At 46.7% G+C, this 22,821-nt stretch overlaps 1 protein-coding gene across 1 annotated transcript; it reads right to left on the bottom strand.

Annotated features, from left to right (window-relative positions):
- Window positions 1–53: 53 nt before the first annotated feature.
- LOC104566405 (glycerol-3-phosphate acyltransferase 3) lies at window positions 54–21,485 on the bottom strand. Its single transcript, XM_088531560.1, has 12 exons — window positions 21,324–21,485; window positions 10,700–10,772; window positions 5,787–6,057; window positions 5,215–5,289; window positions 4,006–4,095; window positions 3,713–3,806; window positions 3,167–3,282; window positions 2,494–2,549; window positions 1,982–2,067; window positions 1,244–1,372; window positions 674–753; window positions 54–267 (listed from the first exon to the last, which is right to left on the bottom strand). Exons 1-12 carry the CDS (start codon window positions 21,465–21,467, stop codon window positions 141–143), a joined length of 1,341 nt encoding a protein of 446 aa, XP_088387686.1. The 5' UTR covers window positions 21,468–21,485; the 3' UTR covers window positions 54–140.
- Between the last annotated feature and the right edge of the window lie 1,336 nt (window positions 21,486–22,821).

Consider the following 22,821-nt stretch of genomic DNA (forward strand, 5'->3'; position numbering starts at 1 on the left):
GCCCTGGCAGGCTCTGCACCAGCCACACAGAGAATATGCACACACATGACAAGAGGGATTCATTGCTCTTTTCCTTGTAATTAAAAACAATTATTCCTGCTAAGGCTGGTTGTGCAAAATTTGTGTGAAAGAACCACCATTCAGTTTGACTCTGTTCCTGTAGACAGATTTCCTATTGATCCATTTCTTACTAACATCTTGCTGTAGTTTTTCTGTTGTTCTTCCTTGAAAGTGTCCTTGACTTTAGCTCGTTTCAGGCCTCCATCCCTAGAACAGGGTAGAAGAGAGGTACTCCATCAAGTTTGTTACCACTGTTGTCATCAAAATTGTTATTATACTGAATATCTCACTCAATTCTAGAATCTTGTCCTACCAGATGTTTCAGAAGGTTCTTCCTCAGAACCTTTTAAATACAAGTTTAAGTGTCTTTACTAAAATGGCACTTAACCAAAGCCTTAATGAATATGCAGGCCAAGTTTAAAGCTTAGCCTATTAAAGGGTAATAATAATGATATCAGGCTACACCTACAATTGAATAAAAACCCCTTGCCTAAGTGGGAAAACATTTCCCTAAGCTGTAGCAGCAACCAATCTTATAGAAAACCATAGTAACAGATAAATCTATAAGTGTAGGTAGTTTGTATACACTCTTAAGAATGCTGACATTACTCACCAAGGAAGTTCAGCCAGTCCTCCTTGTTGAGCAATGGCAGACCTCACTCTGTTGGCAAACTGAACGGCATCTTCTCCTTCCTTCAAAGGTTTAAAGTTCAACATAATGAGATCATAAAGAATCAAATCACTTTTTTTTTTTTTTCTTCTCTCTCCATCTGCTGCTTCATCAGATTAGTTTGGCAACAAAAGATCCCGCCTCCCTTCCCAGGCCAAGATTATCTGAGCTTCCTATGCGTTACTCATTTAGCTCTCAGTTTTTCCCAAAAATGTTAAAGTTATGGCAAAATTTTGCTCCAGTACAATTTGTTCATGGACAATTTTGCAAACTAAGAATATACTCTTAACACTAGCTGGCATTAGCCAGTCCTTTGGGAAAATAGATCAGGAAAAGCAAAGTACGGTTACAGGGAAAAAACACTAACAGAGCCCAGGATAAAACCCTTTTGATCTGAAGGGGAGCAGGGACAGCGGCAGAAGTTAATGGAAAGGAGGAAGGGGTTGGGGGGGAAGCTTGCAGACAGTGTGGACCTTAAACTACACTCAGACAGTCAACCACAGGACAAGTTACCTTTCTAACCATCGGTGGCATGTACCACACATTACACACAATGGCCCAGCTGGTCATTATTCGCAGCAGATAGCTCACTATGTTGTATTTGCTGCTGTTCCAGAACGCATCTCCAAACTGAGGATCATACTGTAAAGGATCACAAAATGCAAACTGTAAAACCAGTTCCTCACAGAAGGCCACAGCCTTGTGGGGATTTTGGGGGGAAACTGGCAGTCACAAGGCAGAGAGAATATTCACACCTAATGTGTTTACCTAGCAGGAGGCTTTATAAAGTTAATCCGTGTTCATTTATGCATCTTGTGCTATGTGACAGGGGCAGTCACCTGTTTGCTGGAACTGCCACAAGAACCACTTCCCCTGTGACCTCCAGGCTTCTCTTCCTTTCAGCACCAGGAAGGACCATCCGGGCCTCCCTCTGCAGCCTTCCTTTCTTCCAATTTTCTACAGGACATCAGCCCCCCCTAAGTCCTACGCAGAGAGCTCCACAAACTGAAGGATCTCTCCCGCTCCTCTGCCTTTCCCTCCCCACTACCCTATCCCTGCTCTCCCTCCACCTTGACCCTTTCCTTCTGCCCTCTTTTCCTCTCCCCTTCTTTCACTTCCTCTTTGCCTCAGCCCCCTGGCTCCATCAAGCTCCAGCTTTTAGCAGCAGCTGGGCAGAGACAACTTCCTACATCCTGAGAGAAACCGATCCCTAAACATATAAGAGTTAAGCAAGCACTTATTTCCCTTTACCTTGATTGCAACAGGATAGATTGTCCCTCCTATTTCAAAGCTCCCCTTCTTGAACATCATCACAGATGTATTATTGATGCAGGTGCCTGTCCAGAAGAGAAAGTCATTGTCACAAGACTGCAGCAACACACAGGCTTTGCACACTGAGGAACAAGTGCAGGCCCCTTAAAGTTAAGCATCTCCCTCCACCTGTCCTTCATTCGGTCCTGTGACAGACTCCCTGACTAAGACAAGACCACGTGCAAGAGAGAAAACACAAGAACAGATTGACAGAGCAGGACAAATAATGTTCCCATTCTTCTGCATCCAGCTTCTGTCAGAAGATCCAGTAGCCAGAGTCTGTACACTATTGTCATTATGAAGTCTTATAAAAAAGGAAAAAATAATATCCAATATCCATTTTAATACAGTCTAAGCCACAGGTTAGCTCCCACAGAGCACCAGAAGTCATGATAAGAGAATGAGAGGTAAGATTATGTTGAATAGAGGTAAAGAGCCATTCTGTTTCTTACCTTCTGGAAAAATTAAAATTGGAAGTTTGCTCTTATCTGCCACATGTTCTCTCAGTCTGTGGAAGCAGAAAGAAGGTTTAACAAACAGTTTCTTTCTACTTTTACTCTCCAGGCAGATGGGTTTTAAGAAAAAAAAGTGGTGGCTACCCAAATAAGGTCTTTTGTTATACTCAGCTACAACCCAATCTTTCTCAAAACCTTTGGTCTGAAACACTTCCCCCTTGCGAAGCTTGTCAAGTATTCAAGTGTTCCTCAGCAATTTGGGGGCCTGACATTTGGCAACAGTCTACTGTCCCCAAGCAAGCACGCTCCAGCCATTCTGAATGAGCCAGTCAGCTGCAACTCAGCAGCTCCAACTGCTGGCATACAGCCACTGCTGTAATGAAGGTTTCCACTCCTACCTGCTCCTCCTGCTTGGAAAGTTCCATCAGTAACACAGAATTCCAGATGACTGGTGTCCCTCTCATCAGGGCTTATAAGCAGCAGCCACCACCATTTGGAATTAGACAACTAGATACGGGCCCTGCCCACAGAAGCAGCTTTTGCAAGACACTGCCTCTTCACGGGACAATGCAGTTCCAAGTGTCACTTCTCACAGTCACCTCCTTGGGCTTTTGTTTTACCAGATTTGCAATTCCTAATCTGGGTCCTTGATTTTCGAGTCACATCTCACCTTTTTGTCACTAGGTGGCGGTCTTTAACTTCCGAGCGTTCAAACCAGACGTGAGGACAAGCCTTTACCGTTGCTCTCTGAATAACTCCCATGAGCCCACCATGAACCTGGCCAACCTGCAAGACCAATGAGACATGTTAGCATAAAGAAACCTCCTGGAAAGGGCAGATTCCTCTCTGTATCTCTACAACTAGAAGAAGAAAAAAAAAAAAAAAAAGCCTCCTGGAGACTGCAAATCAGGATTGGGAAAAGCCAATAAAAAATTGTGAAATGCAATCACTTAAAGAAGGCCTGGAAGCATATGTAAAACTGTATCTCTAGTATAATATCAGAAGAGCCTCCTGGCACTGACATTGCAGGGCAACTTCACCAGAACAAAACTTCCATGTAGCCCAACTTCAGCACAAGCGCACTTTTCCCACCAGCTAACACTGAACATCACTCTTAAACGTGAAAATTAAACAGTAATCCCCACAACCAACATCCCCCAGCCTTCCCCTTTGCCATGCTGTCCCTCTCCTCCGTGCCAGCGCATGCCCCGCGTACCATCGCATAGCAGCCGTCGTTTGTCAAAATGATCGTGTCTATCGGTGATGTGTGGTTGGCCACGCAAATACCGCCTTTCTGCGGTTTGTTTTCCCTGCAAATACAAAACTTGTTGTTAGACTAACACTGCAGGGTGCACCTCATTACACACAGATTTCTTTAAAACTCCCAGGTGAGTCGGCATCTAGCGCAGTGTCAGCCTGGGGGCCATGAACGAGCAGCCCCATTTCAACAAGGATGCACACAGAGCTGCACACAAAAGCCTAGACAACCCCAGCATTTGGCTCACTCACTTGTTATGGTAATGGATGGTACCAGAGAGCGCTCTAACGAGGATCCGGGAGCACGTGAGGTGGACAAGCTCACTTAGGTAGCTTTTCACACTGAAAGAGAGAACACAGTAGCATGCAGCATCCTGCAATGCAGCTAGACAATATCCTCCAGTGTACTCAGAGCTGGGGATAAGAGGGGTTTTTCTTAAAAGCAGTCCCAGCTGAATCACTCACTCAGTATAGTAACTCAGCCCAGACACATTATTCCCCAATCTTATTTACTCAGATAGCAGGCAAGGCAGAAATTTCTTTGCTGGTATTTTGTATCCTAGCACCAGAGTCACCAGGACTGGTACCTCGAAAGTGTTAAGTGTTTAACCAAGGAATGACCTTGGTTAAACCCCAGAACTGACCCCAGAACAAGGATGTCAACATGTCTTCTGAATTACAACCTGGACAGGTGGAGACAGAGGGAGGGAGACCTGAACAATTCAGTATGACCTTCACCCCCTGTTTACTCCATTTCTGGCATTGTCCCAACACAGAACTATGTCTGCCCTTTCCTATGCACTTCTGCATGTTACTGGGCTGTACCCAGCTGGACACTGCTTCTCTGTCCTATCACTAATGCACAGTGCTGAAATCGGATTGTTTCCTCTGCTTATTCTCCCCATTAGTCCTTTTAAAGAAATCTGCCTTAGTTAACTCTGTAGGACACTGCACTACTTATTTACCACGTGGATTAAAAGCAGAGAAGTTTTTTGTTTATTAATTCTCATTTTCTTCTCTCTTTCTCACTACCTGTAACAAGGACACCGCAGTACACATCTTTCTCCTTTCTTTAAGGCAAGGCTCCTTTCTTTAAGGAATGGACATGACCAGCATTCTACCTGAGGGGCTGTTCGCACCTCAGTTCTTCAGCTTGGCAGTCCTGAGCCAATGAGGTATTTTGGTCCCCAAGATCTTCCTGACATTTTTCAATACTAACAACTTAGGCCTCTCTCCTAAAAGGGTCCCATCAGAAACGACCATCCTCAGTGCCAAGCTTGGCCAAAAGCCGTCCCCAGGATGAATATAAAATGGTGCCACAAACAGGGACACCAGTTTGTGGGTGTAGCATACTATGAACGGTGTCAGCATCTGTCCCAGTCTTCACCTGGACTTCCCTGGACAGGAGTGCTACCAGCTTGCATAGTGTGTGTCTCACATTCACAACACATGCCTACTTACCTGCTGTTTGGCAGCTGCCCTACCACTGTTGTCCCCACAATCATTGAGGTAATCCCAATAGCAGCCAGGGTAAAGCTGTAAGGAGACAGACATTCAAGCAGGATAATTTGTTTCGTGCCTTTGAATATCACCTTTCCCTTTAAAATGAAAATGAATTGCAGAAGGTCAGCTATTTCTCAGAATCCCCAAATACCCATTTTCCTATGACTCTACTGTTAATGACTCCCAGGCACATATTGCTCAAAAACATGGTACAAAGGCAATGACATCAGACACAACAACACTTATAAGGTCAGAGTTTAACTCAACATTGCTCAATTTACTCTTAGATTGCCAGTTCATTCAATTTAGGCAAAATAGTCACAGAAAAGACCATCACTTGCCCTAAGCTATTCTTCATGGGGAATGGGAAGATAAATGTTGCAAATAGCTGTTTAGCCAAAGAAGAGTCTAAGCCTGTATCTGCAGACAGCCTCTGCTAACGTTGCCTTCTGCTGGAGAACTTCAGATGATGTTTTCTAAAGTGATCTCCATTGACCCATTCCCAGGTTAACCATTCCTTCCGCACTCACCGCAGGGGCAGCAGGAAGCAGTACCGTACCACAACCCCAACGACCCATACAAGTGTCAGCCGCAGGCTGACGTAGTGGAAGTTGACGTTAGTCCTTGTGAGGAGATTCCAGGAGACCAGCTCTTCAGAAGAAAACCTTTGGGTGACTTCATCTTCTACAATGGCCTCAAATCCTTTTCTGCAGAAATAGAATATGTCGGAGAACTCGAAATCCACTCGATGCAGACCTGCAATTTCTTTCTCCATAGTGGTTTCATCTCTTTCTATGATAACTTGGGAAAGAAAGAAAGAAAGAATAGTCGTATGAGAAAATCATTCCAGACAATAACAGCCATCCTCCAAAGTACTTGCTGCTCTGCAACATTCCAGGAGACAGCTTTATTATCAGAGCTCTGCACCTATGAAAGAAAATCAGAGTAGTATTTGAGCACTGCATACACTTCAGCAGGCTGGTCCTCAAATAAACCCTTGAAGAGCAAACATATCCAAATCTACTGGGGGTGAAGCAAGAAAGACAACCTCTTCCCACCATCTGACACAGTATAAATCTAGAAACTCTATCCAAGACCAACTCGTGCTGACACAGAAGACCAGTGAGAACTGACACCTAAGCAAAGAGAAGCTTTGGAACAAAAGCACTTACCTTACTTCACAGTAGAAGCCTCTTCTATGAGCACAAACAGGATCACACTGTTTGTTTCTATTATAGTACCCATTAAAGAAGGAAAAACCCTTCAAGAGAAAGAACATCAGATGAAGTTGTGCTTACAGGTGCCTTAATGTAATAACAGTGTAGTTTGCCACCAACACTCATGTTTCAGTTCAACTCTGCCCATATAATGGCTAATGAAAGAAGGGGAAACTGCAGAGTACAGAATTGCAGTAGAAACAATAAGCACCTTTGATAAAATTTATAGATTTTCTATGTGTGTGTATATATATAATGTGTGTGTGTGTATATGGTCTGATATGCCAATAAGCACCGATTTCTCACAGAGGCCACAAAGGTGAGAGCAAATGCGGCCAACTAAATATAAAGATCAAGTGGCTGCTGCCTCACAAGCAAATGTAGCTCCAGAAGCTAATGACTGAGGAGATGAGACAGACACTGAACCAGAACAGCCATCACCTGCAACACTCAACTAGGATTACAGAGGTCCAAGTGCAGGTCACTGCTCTTACAGACTCCTTCTGACCACTTGCATAATCCCTGTGTTTCAATTCTAGGATTAAAGTCAGAGAAGGAGGACAATTGTTCAAAACACACAGCACGTTCCCACAAATATACATCCCACAGAATTAAAGTCTGCTTCCTGTGCAAGTCTTGCCCGCACATGAAAAGAAAGACACTGGGAATATACGGTGGCAACTTCCAGATTACAGCTACTCCAGGGAACATTTGCATTGCACCATATCACCCCCAGAGGCTCCTGGCTCTTATTTCTTGGCTCAAACTGCTGCAGGTGCAATGCAGAGGAGCCTAGGGTTCAAGTTCAGCCCTTAGTTGGCACAGGCAGGACGCCCTTGCTGTAACTTCTCTCCTGTCGTGTCACTGTCATACGGCACCACCAGCACCCGCGTGGCCTTTGGGACAAGGAGCGCCCTGCCAAGAGCTCAGTAGCAACATACACAGAATTAAACGCATGCTGCTCAGGCAATATACTTGGCTCTTTTCTAATCAAGAGTAGCACTTAATGGCACTTAAGCCCTTGGCCACGAGCAGGGCTGAGTTGGCCAGAAGCAGCTGGAAGGCAGCATTAGGCAGGAGCACAGCAGGCATCACTCGTGACCCAAACATGGATGTAATCACCCTGCTATTCACCCAGTCAGGGCACAACTCCCAAGCACTTAAGCTCTAAGTCTCAAGCTCTCGTACTCTATTTCACCAGTAATACCATGCTGAAGCTCCACACTATGTAGTTACAGTCACATACTTACACACATAGTTACAGTCACACATGCCCTTCTTTCGGGGAATGACACTTTCAAAATTTGTACCTGAAAAGTGTTTGGTGGCTTTTTATCCACACACTAAAGAGCACCATGGCCTTTTGACACAACCACCACTTACACAGTTACTCAGAGATGCACAGCCAGCCTCTGAAACCCTGCCCAGCAGAGTCACCCGTCAGGCCTGATGGGTGACACACTGTCCTCTGACACGGGCAACACAGGAAGTGACAGTGCCAGATAATTCCCCACTTAGCAGGAACAGCAGCTGACCTTTTTCTTGCCACTATTTGGTCTCACACTGTCAATGTGGGGGCCTAGGACACTCTTTTGGCAGACAGATACAAGCAACACTGGACTTTGGTAATGCAGTGAAAGGTGTTGTCTGCTCTGTCATGCTGACGCTTGGTTGCAACATTGAAGAAGGTTGATGCTGGATTTCCAATTCTTTGGAAAAGGTGCACTTTTTGGTTTGCCAGGGAACAGGGCCCTGAACCCAGGAAAACCAGTCATTTCGCACACACATGTGATTCTCCCTCCTTTCCTACCCCACCTCCCTGCAAGGATTGGGCACAGGAAGGAGGGAGGAGGCAGTGCAGGGTCTCAAGTCTGACAGCCCTTAACACGCACACATACACATGCCTGCTTTTACCTTTACCCCATTTTATTCAATACTCGGCAATCTCTTATCACCAGGAATTTCTCCTCCCTCAGGAAAGATTGCCTAATGCAACTGGGCTTTTCCGCTTGCTCATGCTCTGACACCTCAGGGGCCAACTTAAATATTGCACCACTACACCCAGACCTTCCGGGGTCCCCCAGCAGTCATGCGGTCCATCAGTATCGCGCTCTTCTTCAGCGCTAGAAATTCAGTGTGCAGACAGCTGCAGGCACTCATGACTAAAGGCATCCAGCAGCACTCGCCTTGGATTCACCCTGCTGCTCCCCCAAGGTTTCAGTGGCCCCAGCACAGGCACAACCAGCACTGAAGGCAGATCCGTGCTTGGTGCTATCTACCCAACACCCGTTCAGTCCTGGCAGGGCATGGAGAACCTCATTGCTACACTGACCATGACAGCCACCTAATACTGCTTGGCAGTTCTGACTGCACATGTGATCCTCCATATTTGGGGATGTTCTCCGAGCTAGGACAAGATTTCGGAAGCAAATGGTCTACTGGATTGCAGGGGAGGCACAGAAGCAGCAGCTGTGCCTCAAAAGGCACCAGGGTGGAGCCGAAGAGTTTTGACCCTGTAAAGTTAGTATGTTCATCACAAGCTTCCTCTATCCTTCTGTTATCCTCTTCCCCTCTCCTGACTAGCATTCAAAATTCAGACAATTCAAAAAACTCCAGAGAGCAATATAAGCAGTACAGGTTGGTACAGCAAACTGCAAATCTCCCCTGTTCTCATACTTCTCAAGCGAGAGGGAGTTCGGTGCCAGTCATCCTCATGAAAGAGGGAGCCACCTTGTCTCTTTTGTGGCAAGCTGCTTCTGGAGCATCACCAAACTTTTTGCAGGAGAAGACATCCTCAGAGAGGAAGTGCTTCCTATTTGCTTTCAAACCAAATGCAAAACACTGCTTGAACAAAGGCGGCCTGCATACTATTTTCTATACAAGTTACCCACAGGCATTATCACTAATGCCTCAAGAGAAATCAAGGGATGGCTGCACACAGATTCATCCAGGTTATGAACTACAGCACAAAATTAAAAGTCCCAATTAAGGTCACAAATTAAATTAGAAGTCATATCCGAGCCTTGTTAAGGGCTGTTGTGCAGAACCTCCAGTTTATTATTACCACTGCTAACTGACAGCTGGGTCTGCCACCATCCAAGCTGGTTTCATACCTGGCAAGTTGATAGTGCAACACCTGAATATCTGCAGCATCAGCAAGGAAGCTGCTTTGGAAATGGGACACACACTTTCTTTGGGAATGAAAAACACATGACCACATCAGGAGTTCATTCCCATTACTTATATACAAGATTTTGTGGGTTCAGAAAACAATTCCTCTGAATGTTGTCCTGTTTTCAGGTACACTGCCTACTGAGGCGAACACAGTAAAGAGGCCGACAGTAGGTTGATTTTTGGACAGATTTATCAATAGAAATATGAATTTCAGTCAGGAAGCAGGAGAAGACCAAGTACTGGCTACAATGGCAGGTTCATCCGTCCCCTTCCTTGAGTTTCCTGTGTAAGTTCAGGCTACTTTTGCTGCACATACAGCTTAAAAGCTCTCTTGCAGACAACTCTGACCCAGTACAGCCTGCCATGACATTCTGTATGGGATAAGATATAGCAAGAGAGGAAATTTCAAAATTTGGGTAAAGGAGGAAACATGAAGCAATTATTCAGCTCTCTTTGTAGAAAGAAAGAGAGCAAGGTTGTCGCTGAATACTGAAATAACTCAAGAAGGCAAAAGGGAAATGGAAGCAGACTGAAAGGAAGGAAAAAAAAAACCCAAAACACACACAGTCCTAAAAGAGAAACCAAGCCCTGAGCTTGTGAAAGAGGAGTGCTGGGCTTGGACTTCAAAACGCTCTCCATTAAGCTCACAGACCTCTTTAGAGATCTGATACCACCAGCAGTGATGACCAGAAGCCTTGTCAGCACTGACCTAAAAGCAGGCATGGAGAAAACAGCAAGTACTGCAGGCCGAACACTTCCTTTGATTGAGAACAGTCTCCAGCTTAAACTTAAACATACTGTTATTTCATACCCTTGTTTTCTCAACCCTTCTGACTTTTCAGGCATTCAGCATAGGCCAACACAAGTAGAATTTCATCCTTCTTGGCACTTCTTGTGCCAGCAGGATTTCAAAACAAGTCAGTCTAACAGTAAGTTGCAGCCAGCCCCTTCTCCTCTCCTGTTCACTCTCACACACATCTACCTCTTCATTTTAAACGGCTGCCCTGCTTCAGCATGCAGGTCATATCACGATGGCTTGACTTGATTCTTACCGTTAGCAGCAGGAGTTTTGAGCAGCTGCGGCTGTGCCTTTTTGACACCTTTTTCTATCCGTATAGTGGCCCACTGTGGAAGAGAAAGAAACGTTAATTTCACGTCTGAAAAAATGTATGCAATAAGCTAATAATATGCATATAACAAGCAATATTAACTTAAGTCTCCTAAGAAGTGACTGTTACTTAAGAGACAGGTTGCGACTTTCACGGAGTGATCTTTACAACCACTTACCTTTTTCAGATGAATCATTCCTTGGAAGCAGCACTGCCTGAACATATTTCACAACCAAAAACCCCAGCACCATCAAGCTGGAAGTTTCCCAGCAGCTCTGTCTCTCTGCTTCCCTGACAAACACATGTGGCAAAACCATCCCCGGGCTCAGGAGCCTGCTGCTCATTTCCAGCCAGTTCAACCTGTTCTTGGGCCAAAGAACTTCAGTCAACTCAGTCCCACAAAGCGATTTCAAGTAGCTCCTGCACCTCGGACATCAGCCTTTACTTGTACTTAGTTAAACATGACAAACCCCTTAGCCTTTTGGCTATGGAAGAGCCCATCGGTCTTGGATCTACTTTTTTTTTTCCCCTACACCACTGCTTTTGAAAAGGATAGGAAGTTCAGCAAATAATCATCAATTTTGTGATTGTCTGTGATGATAAAGCTATGAATATTATTTCTCCCATACACAACTTGATCCTCTTTCCAGGAAAAGTGTTACAGTGGGTATTTCTCAGAGGCACACAACTGGCAAAAAATGGCTTTAAGTTTGGGATATTACCCTGTTCACACATCAGTCCTCAAGCAGGATCAGAGGAATACTTATTGTTTTAACAGCAGACAGGTGAGCCTCACTGGTCTGCACAGAGCACATCTAGAGTGGAGACGGGAGAGGGACTGCTCACAGGCAGGGCATGAACCCAGCTTCCAATAACGTCATTTTTGAAAGCTTCAGCCCCGCGCCAAACCATGCGATTTCCACCTCTTCCCTGCAGTAGGGCTGTGGGGCATTCTGCAGGTTCAGCATCCTGATCCATCCAGAGGGACCTGGACAGACTGGACAACTGGGCGGTGAAAAACCTCATGCAATTCAACAAGGCCAAGTGCAAGGTCCTGCACCTGGGGAGGAATAACCCCAGACACCAGTACAGGCTGGGGACCGACCTTGTGGAGAGCAGCTCTGCGGAGAAAGACCTGGGTGTCATGGTGGACGACAAGTTGACCATGAGGCAGCAGGGTGCCCTTGTGGCCAAGAAGGCCAATGGGATCCTGGGGTGCGTTAAGAAGAGCATCTCCAGCAGGTCGAGGGAGGTGATCCTGCCCCTCTACTCAGCCCTGGTGAGGCCGCATCTGGAGTATTGTGTCCAGTTCTGGGCTCCACAGGACAAGAGGGATGTGGAGCTGCTGGAGAGAGTCCAGCGCAGGGCCACAAGGATGATCAGGGGCCTGGAACATCTGCCCTTTGAGGAGAGGCTGAGGGAACTGGGCCTGTTCAGCCTGGAGAAGAGAAGGATGAGAGGGGATCTGATCAGTGTCTATAAGTACCTCAAGGGAGGGAGTGCAGAGGACGGGGATGGTCTCTTTTCAGTGGTGGCCACTGATAGGACTAGAGGAAATGGCCGGAAACTGAAACATCAAAAATTCCATAGGAACTTAAGGAAAAATTTCTTAACAGTGAGGGTGACAGAGCCCTGGAACAGGCTGCCCAGAGAGGTTGTGGAGTCTCCTTCTCTGGAGATCTTCAAACCCGCTTGGACGCAGTCCTGTGCCATGTGCTCTAGGTGACCCTGCGTGTGCAGGGGGGTTGGACTAGATCATCTCTAGAGGTCCCTTCCAACCCTAAGCATTCTATGATTCTATGATTCTAAGAAATTTCTTCCTCTAAGCATGTTTTGCTTTGGTCTTTCCTAGAAGATTCATGGGTATAACATGCTCGAGGATCACGTGCAACTAGAAGGTACTGAGGTAGTGTGGGAAGCAATAGTTCCTGGAACAGCTATTGCTTCAGCAGTGGAAGAACTGGGAAAACGAGTGAACATGTTGGCAGGGTAGGTCTTGAATTGGCAGAAGCGCATGCAGTCAGTGGTCCTAGCAGTCTGCTGACCTGAGTAGTTTGGTGGTGGAGATAACACTGATGATCATAGAATCATAGAATGCTTAGGGTTGGAAGGAACCTCTAGAGATCTAGTCCAACCCCCCTGCACACGCAGGGTCACCTAGAGCACGTGGCACAGGACTGCGTCCAAGCGGGTTTGAAGATCTCCAGAGAAGGAGACTCCACAACCTCTCTGGGCAGCCTGTTCCAGTGCTCTGTCACCCTCACTGTTAAGAATTTTTTCCTTAAGTTCCTATGGAATTTTTGATGTTTCAGTTTCCGGCCATTTCCTCTAGTCCTATCAGTGGCCACCACTGAAAAGAGACCATCCCCGTCCTCTGCACTCCCTCCCTTGAGGTATGTATATACACTGATTAGATCCCCTCTCAGCCTTCTCTTCTCCAGGCTGAACAGGCCCAGCTCCCTCAGCCTCTCCTCATAGGGCAGATGTTCCAGGCCCCTGATCATCCTTGTGGCCCTGCGCTGGACTCTCTCCAGCAGCTCCACATCCCTCTTGTACTGTGGAGCCCAGAACTGGACACAATACTCCAGATGTGGCCTCACCAGGGCTGAGTAGAGGGGCAGGATCACCTCCCTCGACCTGCTGGAGACGCTCTTCTTAATGCACCCCAGGATCCCATTGGCCTTCTTGGCCACGAGGGCACACTGCTGCCTCATGGTCAACTTATCATCCACCATGACACCCAGCTCTTTCTCTGCAGAGCTGCTCTCCACAAGGTCGGTCCCCAGCCTGTACTGGTGTACTAGAACAGCACCATTTCTGGAGTTCCTCTAACAACCGAATTTGGGGTACACATGGACCACAAAATATTCACTCTCAGATCGTGCTTGAATCATTACACAAAATTAATTACAACATTTGTGAGTGGACAAGCCAGATTTATTACGCAGAAAAGCGAGAGCCCTCTGCTGCATACACTAGCAGAGAAAAGGAGTTCTCATCTACCTACTCCTCTCTGATGGGTAATCAGAATGCAGTGTTGCCACCCTTTGTTTGGTAAAATCTGGGAGAACAGTTCCTCCACTTGGAGCTAAGAAGAACAGGCAGCTTTCCCAGTGGATCACTCTCACTACACAAGTCACACTATTACAATTAAGCTATTCACGCTAGACCTAGCATACAAGCTGGAGAGCAAGCAGAAGTCATGCCACCATGATGTACCTTTGCAATGCTCAAAAGCTCACAATATGGGCACAGGCAATCACAAGTGGGCAACTGCTAGCCCACAAGCACAACTATCTTCAGAGACCTGCAGCATCACAACATAGCACTCAGCCCATTTTGAGGGTGAAAGGGAAGACTCAAGTGGCCTCTGCCCTCCAGCCATGCCTTGCCAAGAGGAGGGTGTATTAACATGAGCATGGCACCAACATGACACCCTCCACAAACATTGCACACATTTCACACATTGTGCTCCACAAGTCAATAGTTGAGGCAAACTTATTTTTGGTGCCAGATTTTCCAGGGGATTTCGGCATGCTTTGTAAAACCAGCAAGCAGGAGGAAGACCGCCTACCCTTCTTGGCCAGCAGTGCCAAGGCATGCTCACGGGCCAAGTAGACTCAGGTCTACCCAACCCTAGCGCAGACTGGTGTAAAATTCTCTCCTCCAATCTCTCTCAAGCTGCCCTATTTCCCAAGACCATGCATGTACTAACCACCAAAGAGTAAGACTTGTTTACTTGAGTTTACTTAATGATTCTTCCGCTTATTCTCAGGGGCCTAAAACAGAGGAACTTTCATCAACGCTAAAAATTTTAACTTTGATCAAGTCTAAAGTCAGTTTAGATCTACCTTGAAAAAACATATCACACTTAGAAATGGGAGTAATTTCCTCTTCTTCTCACTAGCTACCGCTTTGCACTGCCCAAGGCCTTCCAGCTGGCTCCTGTGCTAAAGCACAGCCCTGTGGCTTCAAATATAACACTCCTCTCACCATAGGTCAAGATATTTTCCCCTTTTAGAGACCGAAAAGAAAGAAGTTTAGCCTCCAACTGAGGCCTCTTACACAGCCTCTTACACAGAAAGTAAGCAAAAGGCAGCCTGGTTATCAGGAGAACAGACACACATCAGAAGGGCTCTTCCCCCCAGCACGTGAGGAGGCAGCCTCAAGCACCTTGGTGCAGACCTCACCTTCACCAGGAATTCCTGAAAGTCTTAGGGAAGGAGTATAAAACCCTTAGCCGCAAACAGATTACAAAAAGAAAGGGTTCTACCCTTCAGGCTACCCACTACTACAGATTTAGAAAGCTGCATGATGGCAAACTGTGCAAATATCCCCAGGGGCCTGGTTTTAAAACCATGATGTTTCAGCTGCTTGGAACATCTTGCAATATACTTCAGTCACACACATAGGCACAGTCTGAGGACAGCACCACAGCACATTCCACAAGGTAAGAAGAACATATCCATCTCTCCCTGAAAAGGTTTCCCTCCTAAATTTTTAGGAGAGGTTAAGTTATCAACAGCCTACACTACCTAAGTCAGTAGATCCACTTTTACATACAGGGGCTATGCATTACTCAAGAAAGGTCCAATTAGACCTTGGAAGAAGCAATCACACTTTGTGATAAATGTCCAAAACTGAGCCCATCCCCAGGCAGATACCCATGTTCAAAGTCTAATTGTTTGATGATATTTCACTAGCTTGATTTATCACCAACATTTCAGAAACTGTCCTGACTTCCCTAATAAGTAGAAGTTTGCCTCTAATCCCTTTTTCCAGCTTTAAACACTACCTTCAGTTTCACAGCAATGCTAGATTATTACAAAAGAGAATATTATTAAATATCTGGAGTCATAACAAGTTAGATCACTGGTGTGATCTAACAGCACAAGCGAGAGCTCCTCCTTGGGAGCTTTCCAAAGGTTAATACCCATAGCACGACATCAAAGCATCGCGCACGCAACACCGAGGTGCTGAACTCAACAAAATCTGAATATCAGTTATTGCATTGTTGTTTTCTTCTCTTCCTCATATGAGACAATCCAGTATGAAAGGTCTTCTGCGGTGCCTTCTACCACCTTTTCCTCATGTTGATGGCAGATCTCTGCCGCCACCTCAAAACAAATACACTGCGAGCAGTACAGCAAGTTCTTCTTGGTGGACAAGCACCCGAAGGGCAGTGAGAAGTGTAAGTCGACAGGGAAGCACCAGGGAACAGCAACAGAAATGCCAAGTAGTTTCCTTCATATAAACTTGAAGCATTTTAACTTTAAGAAAACATTTCAATATAGCTGTTTTTTGCTTTTGAATAATCTTTAGTTATCAAGAGTCTCCAAAACCCTGGTGTTCACGTGCTGTGAAACTCCATTTCAAGTCAGTGCTGTTGGTTCAGTGACTGATGTAACAGTCATTTGCTGCCTCTTGCTACGTGCAAGAAGCCTTGCTGATTATTCACCAACCTCTGTGCACAATATGCAGAAAGGCCTGCACAGGACTGGGGTCTAGATTAATACCTCACAGGAAGGCTACATACTTTAATAAGTTCTTGCTAAGTTCTTTCCTAAGTTCTTGCTCCAAAAGCCAACACAACCCTTGTAAATACAGGTGGATCCTTCATATCGGGCTCCTCTGGAAGAGGTGCTTCTTGTTAAGATCTGAACTGGCTGCCCTGGGAACCCTTACTCCAGAGGTCTCAATTTCTCCTCTGCCCCAACAGTCCTTGAAGGCTACCAGTTCAGCCGCTCTGAATGCCTTGGCCGAGGCCGTGCAATAACCTTAGTCAGCACAGCTTGCTTAAGAAGCCAGTTAAATGGACTGTAGAAAACAAAACCACAATGACTCACGTTTTTATTGCCTACATAATCTCCGTCTTTCTTCCCCACCCCGTTACCCTAGCACTACATTTCGCAGCCTGCGATCCTGATCGTGATTTACAGTAAACAGCTGCATCCTGGAGTACTTCAGGACACCCAGGCCACCTCACCTCTCACCCAATCCACGTGGTTCAACCAGAGGTGCCAGAAGGTGCTTTCTCCACCAGAAACATGACTCTCAAGGTAGGAGGTCCATTCACCCCACAGAGGTCATTTCTAAGCCAAATATCCTTTGTTTCACCTCCTCGCTACCCAATAACCTTAGGCCTTTGTCTACTGAAAGCACAATAAAATATTAGAAATTGCTTCTATTCTGAGGGGCCACTAGGAAACCCAAATAGATCAGTTACCCAGCGCATGACAAACCTACAACTCCCAGCATCTCTTGTGCTTTATGGAAGGAGAAAAAAGGAAAAAAAAAAAAAACAAAAAAACACACACACACACAGTTCAAGAAGTGCTTTCTTGCCTAATCAAAATTTCCAGAAGCAGTATGTCTGGACAGAGTATGGAGAGAAAAAAAAAAAATCATTGAAATTTGTTCTTATCAAGACAAAGTACAGTCTTCCCAACACCGACTATCACTCAAGAGCATTCACTACAACTGCCTAATATTGAGGCATGCAGAGGAAACCAATCCTTCAGCTTTTCTATGGACTCGTGTAAACAGAGGAACAGATTGCTCAGTAATAGGGTCAGACAATTCCTTTTCCAAAAGTGTGGTCTCTGCTGCTAGGCAAGGAGAGCTAAAACAGCACACTTACAGGTGCTATACAAACCCCAACTCGCATCAGAACTTACAGAAAAGCTGAGCAGAAACCAAGGCGAAAGGTGAGATCAAAATGTATGAAATGCAACACTGGAATCCCTACAAAGACAATGACAGGCCAAAAAAAAAAAAAAAAAACAAAAAAAAGAACACGGTAACATGTTGTGACAATCACAAGAGGCAGTACCCTACACGTCAAGGGCAGGTAAGAGTTCAGGGGCCAATGATTTTGCAAGTGTCAGCCTGGCAGAGCATCAGCAGTCCAGAGAAATTCCTCATGGGTACAAATGGCTGCCAGAGAAGCTTCTGGAGCAGTAATCTGGCTCTCACATGGGACACAAACATCTCGGGGTGGGGGGGGGGGGGGGGGATGTCAGAGGTCATTATATTAGCACTCAACAGAGTAGCAAGCAGAAGAGAGAAAGCAGCTTTCCAAAAGCTTACTTAGCTTGGTTAGCTTGGCAAGAAGATTCAGGGCGTTATACTTCAAGATCTTTATACCTATAGGAGTATGGAAGGATTTCTAACAAAGTAGACTGTCTGATGGACTACATTGCTCTGATGTTTAAAGAGCTGGTCATACTTTTCTACTTTTCCCCCGCCCCCCCCATTTCAATAGGAAAATACATTCCATATAAGCACGGTCTTTCCCTCTGGGTTGAATGTAACCCATGGGGCAGACCAACAGCAGTATCACCTCCGTACACGCTGTATTTTGCTTGGAATAATGTGCCTTTCTGAGGCAGCTCAGCAAAGAGAAAAAGCTGTTGTGCCCCACCAAACCTCCCTCACCAGCACTGTCAGCCAAACCAAGCACAAGGACACTCTCTGTTCACAAAAGGAGCTTTTCCACTCCCTGCCTCTTCTTGGAGCGTGTTTGTAGCACAGGAACTAAACAGCTGCTCCCTTGAAACAAGCACAAACAGAACTAGGCTGATTAGTAGGAAAAAAATTCAAGCCCAAATCCAGTATCATCCCACACCCACTCCATCCCTCCACACCTAGGAGACATTTACGGGCCATATTACGCCTGACACGACACTGGACCGGCAGACGTACCACTACTTCAGACTGAACTTTCGCTTCCCCAACTCATCAGTCCCCTGACTATGGTGTCCGGCAGCCTCGGACCCTTGTAACAGGGTAGCCCCAATACGCACACACGTTGCCATCCAACAGTACCCTGCCCTGTAGAAAACAACACGGGGGAAGGATCTAAGGAGGCAAAATCTGAGAATAACACCATATTATACAGGGTCAACGAGTGACCACTGCTTCACTGACTAGTCTTTCCACCTTGCCTATCAAAGACACAATGAAGGCAGGAGCGGTGCAATCCCAAGTGCTCAGTAAGCAAGACTGGAAACGGAAGAGGAAGCTATTAAGTTGGGCACTGTGCAGTAAAACATCTCAGCTGTCAGAAACTGCAGCAGCCTATGATTCAACGCAGCCACAAAACGGGCCATTGAAAGCCCATCTATTCAGCCCAGCAGCTCAGGAGATAGCAGACCTGACTAGCAGCTACGTATTTAAAACTTGGCCTTGTTACCATTGTCTTTGGCAGGAACCAGGTGTGACAACACACATTTTTAATGGGCTCCAAGAGGAGCTGCCCGCAGCTGGCTGGCAAATTACCCGCTTCTCCGTCAGGCTACCGAACAGAGCAAAAGCCAGCATCAAAGAGCAGGAGAGATGCCCAGCACATCTGGACTTTGACTTACTAAGTTTAAGCGGACTGGGCTTCTTCAGTCATCTGCAACAAGTCTTCCCTACCAGATCTTCTCCCCAGGACTCTTGCTATTTTTTTTTTTTTAAATCAGCTTTCCCTTTTAATAATATGTGCATAAACACACAGATAGATAGCAGAATTGGGCATGTTACTCCAGAACACTTAGTCTTTTTCCTTTTTCTTCCCCTAGATTTGCCATTATCTCCTCCTTTACACATCAGAATAGCACTCATGCCTTGCCGACTGGGTCATTCTCTCAGAAATGACTGCAAGACACTGCTCCACACTTAATGACCATGACATTTCGAGTTACCTCCTGTCACAACATTTGGTGACAGTAGAAAGAGTTATTTATTTTTAGATCACTAATCACATAAACTGCAGTTAACCACAGGTAAAGGCAAGTTGTTCAAATAACATTATCTTACTAGGTGATCTCCATTACTCCCCCAGCTGGTGTGACCTTTAGCTCTTCAGCTTTTGCTTTTTTTTTTTTTTTTTTTTTTTTTGGGTCCCAGGAATAACTGGGTTTTCTTCCCTTAACAGTTAGCCTCATACCATTTGAAATAGCCAAAATAAATCTGCTCCAGGCACTCTAAAAGAAGTATTTCCAAGTACAAACATCCTCACCAAAAGCCTCAACACATCACACTTAAGATACATTTAACAGAAACATTAGGTGGTTGGTTGTCGTTCAGTAGAGCTCTAAACATCTTCAGGACACTGTGCATTAGTGAAGATGGCCTGCAAACATTCAGCGAATGAGATCAATTTTGAAAAAACCTATTCTCCACATAGAGTGGTATCGTGTTGCTACAGGTGATGCCACTTGCATCATTTTACTTTCTCCCTTGCAGTTGTTTTGTTGTCTTTGATTCCTTTTCTCCTTGGAGGAAGACACGAGAAAATTTAACCTGGACTAGTCCACCAAGGCATTTCAAAATACTTCTCACCACTACCGTGAGCTTTGGGGGAACACATTCACAAAAAATATCTCATTCAGAAGCCCATTTCTTCACAAGAAGGGCTTGCATACCTAGAGCAGGGGTGGCAAAGCAGGCAGCTGAAGCCCTGCACAACCACAGCTCACGTGAATTCACATTTGCTCGCAGCAGCACTTGCCGTGGCAGGAGCCAGGCACTCCTCCAGAAGTGGCACATCCACAGAGCGTGACCCGGTAACGTCTCTCTCCAACGGGCAACAATCGTACCAGGCCAAGACAACCGCACCCGGGACATGGTACAACCCTGAGCACCAAGGTTTATCTCACCAGGCCGCGGGTCCAAGGAGAGCAACCCAGGGCTCTGCGCGGTTTGTGCACTTACACACGTTTGAGGTTCTGCCTGGTGGGGCTAAACTCCAAGACGGAGACAAGGGGACCTTGGTCCATAAAAAAAAAAAACAAATTCCTACCTGCAAGGCAGCTTTCACACCTGCAAAGCAGACAGCACCTTGCCTGGCATTACCACATTTGGGCTTCAGGGTGAAGGAAGGGAGAGTGTGCGTGTGGGGCGGGGGGGAAGGTCCACATTTGGGGCCTCACTGTGAAGAAAAAGGATGGAAAACAGAAAGGACAGGGCAGATAGCAGAGAGAGGCCAAAAAGCCCCAACATGAGGGAAGGGTGCAGAAAGCATGGTGGCACCAAATTTGGGCCCCACTGTGAGGGAAGGGGGTGGAAAACAAGCAAGGTTAAGGAGGGCCCGAATTTGGGCACCCCTCACCAGCCTTGTTTTCCTGTGAGGCAAGGGTGGAAAAGAAGGAAAAGCAGGCAAATTTGGGCTCCACCCTGAGGGAAAGGGCCACAAAACAAGGGGGTGAGGGGGCCTCACCCTGAGGGAGGGGGGGCACAAAACAAGCAGGGGACACATTTAGGCCCTACTGTGAGAAAAGGGAATGTAAAACAAGGTGGCTGAGGCAGGAGCCAAATTTGCCTCCCCACCGCCACCTGCCTTATTTTCCTTGAGGGAAACCCACCTTGTTTCCCCGTGAGGGAGAACAGGAGAAAACCTGGGAGGGGAGAGAGGTGGTTTTGGGCCCTAACCTGAGGGGTAAGGAAGAACAGGCGAGCGCCCCGCGCGGCGCCTGCCCCAGCCCGCGCTCCGCGAGGAGCGGCCGTTGCCCGCGGCCGTTGCCCCGGGGCCGTTGCCGCTCGCGCGCCGCGAAGAGCGGCCGTCGCCCCGCTCGCCGCGTACCTCCAGGGTCCGCACCAGCAGCCACATGTAGGCCTCGGAGATGCCCAGCGACACGCCGAGCGCCGAGGGCACCACGATAAGGGCCAGCACCAGTGCCAGCCACACGGCCGCCACCCGCGCCGCCAGCGAGCCGATGTCCTCCATGTCGGGCCGCGCCGCAGCCGGCGCTGGGCAGAACGGGCCGCGCCGGGCCGGGCCGCGCCGCCGCTGCCGCGCAGGAGGAGGCGGCCGCCGCTGCCGCCCCTAAACCCCGGCGGGCGCCGCCGCCACCGCCCCCGGGCCCGCCCCCGGCCCCGCAGCCCCCGCCCCGGCCCCGCCGGCTGCTTATTTACTTCCCCCTTCTTTTCTTTTTTAAATTTAACTCATCCCTATGCCCTCTCTACGCGAGCCCGTCCCTGCGCGGCACGGTCGCAGAAGGTGTCATTGATGTCGCCGTGCGGTGGATGTCCCCGCAGCGAGCACAGGAGGCTGCCCAAGGAAGAGGCCTCCTTGGGGAGCACAGCGGCAGGGCTTCACGTTTCCCCCGCGAGAACCCAGGCGAGAGGCTTAGGAAACCCCCCCGCAGCCCAGGCAGACGCACAGGTGGGTTTTGTGGTGGGTTTTATTTATTGCACCAGGCCCATCCCAGAGGACAGCAGAGGCGGCCCAAGGCCCACAGGCTCCAGCAGTTTCTTGGAGCAGGGGATGACAACCAGTTTTATCCCTATCATTGCTATGCGTTACTGGGGAAAAAGTGCCAGCCAAGAGCAATTTTATCAGCAGCGGAGTTTTTAGATACAACCTTGCAATTCTGTGCAAAGAGGAGAGTGACACAGGAAAGTTGCAAGCATGTAATCAGAAGCCCCTATTTTATTGCATTCAGGGATCCCTTCCCTGCAGTATTTCACAAAGCCACTTGTACTAAATGGAAAAAAAACAGCACTGTTCTCGAGTTCTTCCTAGAAGCTTCTTCTCTGCCTGGTACGGTAAGGAGGAAACACATCTAACAACTTGACAGCTTCTTTTTAGAGAAAGAGATGCTGGCAAAGTCCTGGCATTAAGTGTGCTGAAGTTCATCCTTTGTGTTTATCTTGCATTCACATCACAGAATAGCTGGCTATTAACTATTATCTACCAAAAAATTGTTGACTTATTAAAAAATAAAGCCAAACACACCTTTGATCTAATTATCCAGTGGCCTTTGTCTTATGAAAAAAATACAGCTGTTATAAACCATCAATCATTTATGTACAAGAAACCAAATTAAGTCCACAATTACATTTTGTTTGTCTGTATTGGACATGTCACATGTTTGAATGTGAAAAACATAGGACACGATTCCTTTGCCTCACCTTAACCAGTAAGCCTCTTTTCCTAGTAGAAATTACTCTTTCCTTTCAAGGAGAAGGACCAGACTTTCAGCATCTGTAAGCCAGCATCAGCCCACTTAAGGCACAGACACAGTGCTGATATCCATAATTTACCCAGTTTTGTTTTGCTGAAGAAGTTTTTTATACAA

This window comes from Tinamus guttatus, unplaced genomic scaffold (assembly GCF_059628265.1).
Source record: "Tinamus guttatus ecotype Peru unplaced genomic scaffold, ASM5962826v1 Tinamus_guttatus_pri_ptg000423l, whole genome shotgun sequence".
NCBI classification, from domain to species: domain Eukaryota; kingdom Metazoa; phylum Chordata; class Aves; order Tinamiformes; family Tinamidae; genus Tinamus; species Tinamus guttatus.

Coding starts and splice junctions, on each gene's coding strand:
- LOC104566405 (XM_088531560.1), bottom strand. CDS start 21,467: ATGGAGGACATCGGCTCGCTGGCGGCGCGGGTGGCGGCCGTGTGGCTG. Junction 2,550..3,166: donor CGCCACCTAGTGACAAAAAG/GTGAGATGTGAC, acceptor CTGCTTCCACAG/ACTGAGAGAACATGTGGCAG. Junction 268..673: donor GGACTGGCTGAACTTCCTTG/GTGAGTAATGTC, acceptor ACCCTGTTCTAG/GGATGGAGGCCTGAAACGAG.